The sequence below is a fragment of the Lipotes vexillifer genome, unplaced genomic scaffold, assembly GCF_000442215.2.
Source record: "Lipotes vexillifer unplaced genomic scaffold, Lipotes_vexillifer_v1.1 scaffold1008, whole genome shotgun sequence".
In the NCBI taxonomy this organism is placed as follows: domain Eukaryota; kingdom Metazoa; phylum Chordata; class Mammalia; order Artiodactyla; family Lipotidae; genus Lipotes; species Lipotes vexillifer.
In genome coordinates, this window is record NW_006772616.1 from 988,007 (window position 1) to 991,347 (window position 3,341).

Here is a 3,341-nt window from a genome sequence, read left to right on the forward strand (position 1 = left end):
GTTATCCTGAGGAATGGCCAAGGGCCAGCCCTAGGAATGCTGTCTTTCAGCAAGCTAAGAGAAAAATCAGCCCAGGCAGGACGAGGAGGACAGAGGGCTCCTGGAGGGAGGGCTCTAGGAACCAAGAAAATTAATACTCATTATTAATAAAGTATTAACTCCAGCAGAAATATATGTTTGGACACAAAAGGAAGCACAATTCTAGTGAATTGAATAGTATTTGCAAAATCCTAAAAATGTAAACATGGACTATTGATTTAGTAAAACATATGACTATGTTGGAGTGTTATGGAGAAAAAGGAAAATGGTGGGACATGGCGATGGGCTAAGTCCTTATGCAGCATGTAGAGAAGTCAGTGGATACCGTAGTATATGCAAAATTCTAGAAATAAGGAAGTCAATACTGGGGGAGGTAGCTAGAAGAGTTAAGGAGGCGTTGCTTCTGGGGGACAGAAATGAAGGTCAGTGCAAGGAATAACTTTTAAAATTATAAACCTTTAAGGACTGCTTATGTTAGACTTTTAAGGTTATGTGCATGTGTTCACTAAATACAAAATTTATGGGGTCCCCTGCCTGCTGAGGAGATGGATGAGGATGGGCTTCCTCTTATTGGGTCAGGCATAGACCTGACTAAGGTGCCAGCTATTCAACAGAAAAGAATGGTTGCGGGGCTTCCCTGGTGGCGCAGTGGTTGAGAGTCCGCCTGCCGATGCAGGGGACATGGGTTCGTGCCCCGGTCCGGGAAGATCCCACATACTACAGAGCGGCTGGGCCCGTGGGCCATGGCTGCTGAGCCTGTGCGTCCGGAGCCCGTGCTCCGCAACAGGAGAGGCCACAGCAGTGAGAGGCCCGCGTACCGAAAAAAAAAAAAAAAATGGTGGCATTTCTAAACCAATTTGTGATGCATACTGTATGGTTCCTCAACCACTTCTCTACAGTTTGTGAGGAGAAACTGGCAGACCCTTCTCTTCGTATCCAGCAAATTGAAACAACTCTCAATATTTTAGATGCAAAATTGACATCTATCCCAGGGCTAGATGATGTCACATTTGAAGTATCTCTTATAAGTGTCACTAGGATCACAAATGAAACACACTGTGAAACCACTTCAGAGCAATCACAGCAGTTTACAAGACTCTGGACATGGGAAAGTGAAGTAACACCAGAATATATCTTAACTGTAGTCAAGGATCCAAGATATGCCAGATACCTCAAAATGGTTCAAGTGGGTGTTCCAGTGACAGCAAAAAGAAGCAAAATGATATCGGAAGGACTAGACTCAGGTTTTCTTGAGAGGCCAGATGGTCTAGTGCCTAATGGTGAAGGTGAAGAAAATACAGAAGAAAGTTCAGATAGCGAATCTTCTTTTAGTGACTAAGCTTAATTTTGATAACAATTACATATACATGGGTTGGTGCACATTTACATTCTATAAGAAAGAGAGCCTGAGCTTTAACTCTTAGTCATAAAAACATCAAATGGCTACATATTCACCACCAAGCTTCCTCTATGTTAAAAAAAAATAAAGCATTTATAATAATAAAAAAATTTTAAGTTATTTAATAAAAAAGTTAGAAGTCGGCTTCCCTGGTGGCACAGTGGTTGAGAGTCCACCTGCCGATGCAGGGGACACGGGTTCGTGCCCCGGTCCGGGAGGATCCCACTTGCTACGGAGCGGCTGGGTCCGTGAGCCATGGCCGCTGAGCCTGCACGTCCGGAGCCTGTGCTCCGCAACGGGAGAGACCACAACAGTGAGAGGCCTGCGTACCACAAAAAAAAAAAAAAAAGTTAGAAATGGTAGAAAATGGCCTGCTCCATCGTGATAGTGACAAGTGGGGAGTGCAAAGATGCAGAGCTGGATGACTGATGGAGATGGCATGCATCAACCAGCACAGACTCATGGAACATGCAATCATTCCCTGGGAGTTGCTAGAAAACCTTGACAAAGGAATCCTCATAAAAGACTGAATTTCATAAAATCAAACCATCATGATACAACACTTTCACACTTAGGTTCTGCAGGCAGGTCTGAAACATAATGACAAGTGCCTGGCATCCATAAGCGCTTGTGCTGATGACTGATTGCTAACTCAGCACTGCTCTATTCCATACATAGGTATGATCAATTAGTAATGTCTGTCATGGGCACAGAAAGGAGGAGTGGCAGTACATTTGCCTAAACCCTGTAACTTCAGAATCCTTCTCAACACAGGGCTCTAAGAGCCATACCACTGGGGCAGTGGGACAACTCTGAAGGGCTGTTCCAGTTTCAGAATTCCTCATAGGATTGATATCCCTGTATACAATTTGCCATTCCTAGTATAAAAGTCCAGCTTCAATATGTTAGTTTGGGTCCTTTCAGAAACAAATGCTAACACAGGATTAACTGTACAAAATTGATTATGGGAAATGGCTGTGAGAGAAAATTGAGAGGCTGGGTGACCCTCTCCCCTACCTTATTGCAAATCTGTTCCCAATGAAAAAGAGAGAAAAGTTCTAAATGCAGTTCTAAGGAAACTTTGGCAAGGCCATCAAGAGTTCTCAATCTAAAGTCACCCATCAGAGGAGCTCTGTGCCCTCCAGGAATGGGCCTACCTCAGTTTCCGTCCAGTCAGTCCCTGGCCACGGGAAGCGTGGCCTTAGCCCAAGCACAGTGATGCACGTCAGACCTAGCAGCTGAGGCTTAGTCAATAGTCCTCCCTGCACTTGGAGTTCTGTGGTTCACATTCCCATGATCAGCACACGCCACCTTGGCAAATGAAGAGAGCTGAGTAGGTTTCAGAATGGCCTGTGCAACTAGATACCTGAAATCACAGGTGTGACTATGGAGTCACAAAGGAAGAGTGAGGAATTGCAGTGTGGGCCAGGCCAGACTTCAGGCAGTAGCAGACAGACTAGGTTGCTGGTGTCTGCCTCCCAACAGACTCTTGATGGCCACTGGCCACAGCTGGATGGGGAGAGAGGGATAGGAACTTTGTTAGCCTGAATTTGGGCAGTGAGATGAGAGGAAGAACTCAGAATCAAGATCTAGGAAGACCCTGATAGGAACCCTCCTAAGTATTTGTCCAGGACTCCAGAGCAGTGATCCAACATATTTCTGTTCAATGGCTCAAAGCTATTCTAATCAGTAATTACATTAAAAGCTACAATTAGTTACCGCACTAACAAGAAAAACAAGTAATAAGCACATATATACACTAATATGTATAAAATGGATAACTAATAAGAACCTGCTGTATAAAAAAATAAATTAAAAAAAGTCTATGTTTGAAAAACAAAATCACCCTCTAAATACTTATTCCTATGCAGTGGGTATTAAAAACACAGTTCTTGACCTCCAG

General features: G+C 43.9%; 1 protein-coding gene across 1 annotated transcript; it reads left to right on the forward strand.

Moving 5' to 3' along the window:
- Positions 1–584: 584 nt before the first annotated feature.
- Positions 585–1,378, forward strand: LOC103074096 (WASH complex subunit CCDC53-like). Its single transcript, XM_007447649.1, has 2 exons — positions 585–658; positions 874–1,378. Exons 1-2 carry the CDS (start codon positions 585–587, stop codon positions 1,376–1,378), a joined length of 579 nt encoding a protein of 192 aa, XP_007447711.1.
- Positions 1,379–3,341: the final 1,963 nt, after the last annotated feature.

Excerpts from the sequence above, each read along its gene's own strand:
- LOC103074096 (XM_007447649.1), top strand. The coding sequence starts at position 585 with ATGGATGAGGATGGGCTTCCTCTTATTGGGTCAGGCATAGACCTGACT. Across the intron at positions 659-873 it reads CCAGCTATTCAACAGAAAAG|AATGGTGGCATTTCTAAACC; the intron begins AATGGTTGCGGG and ends AAAAAAAAAAAA.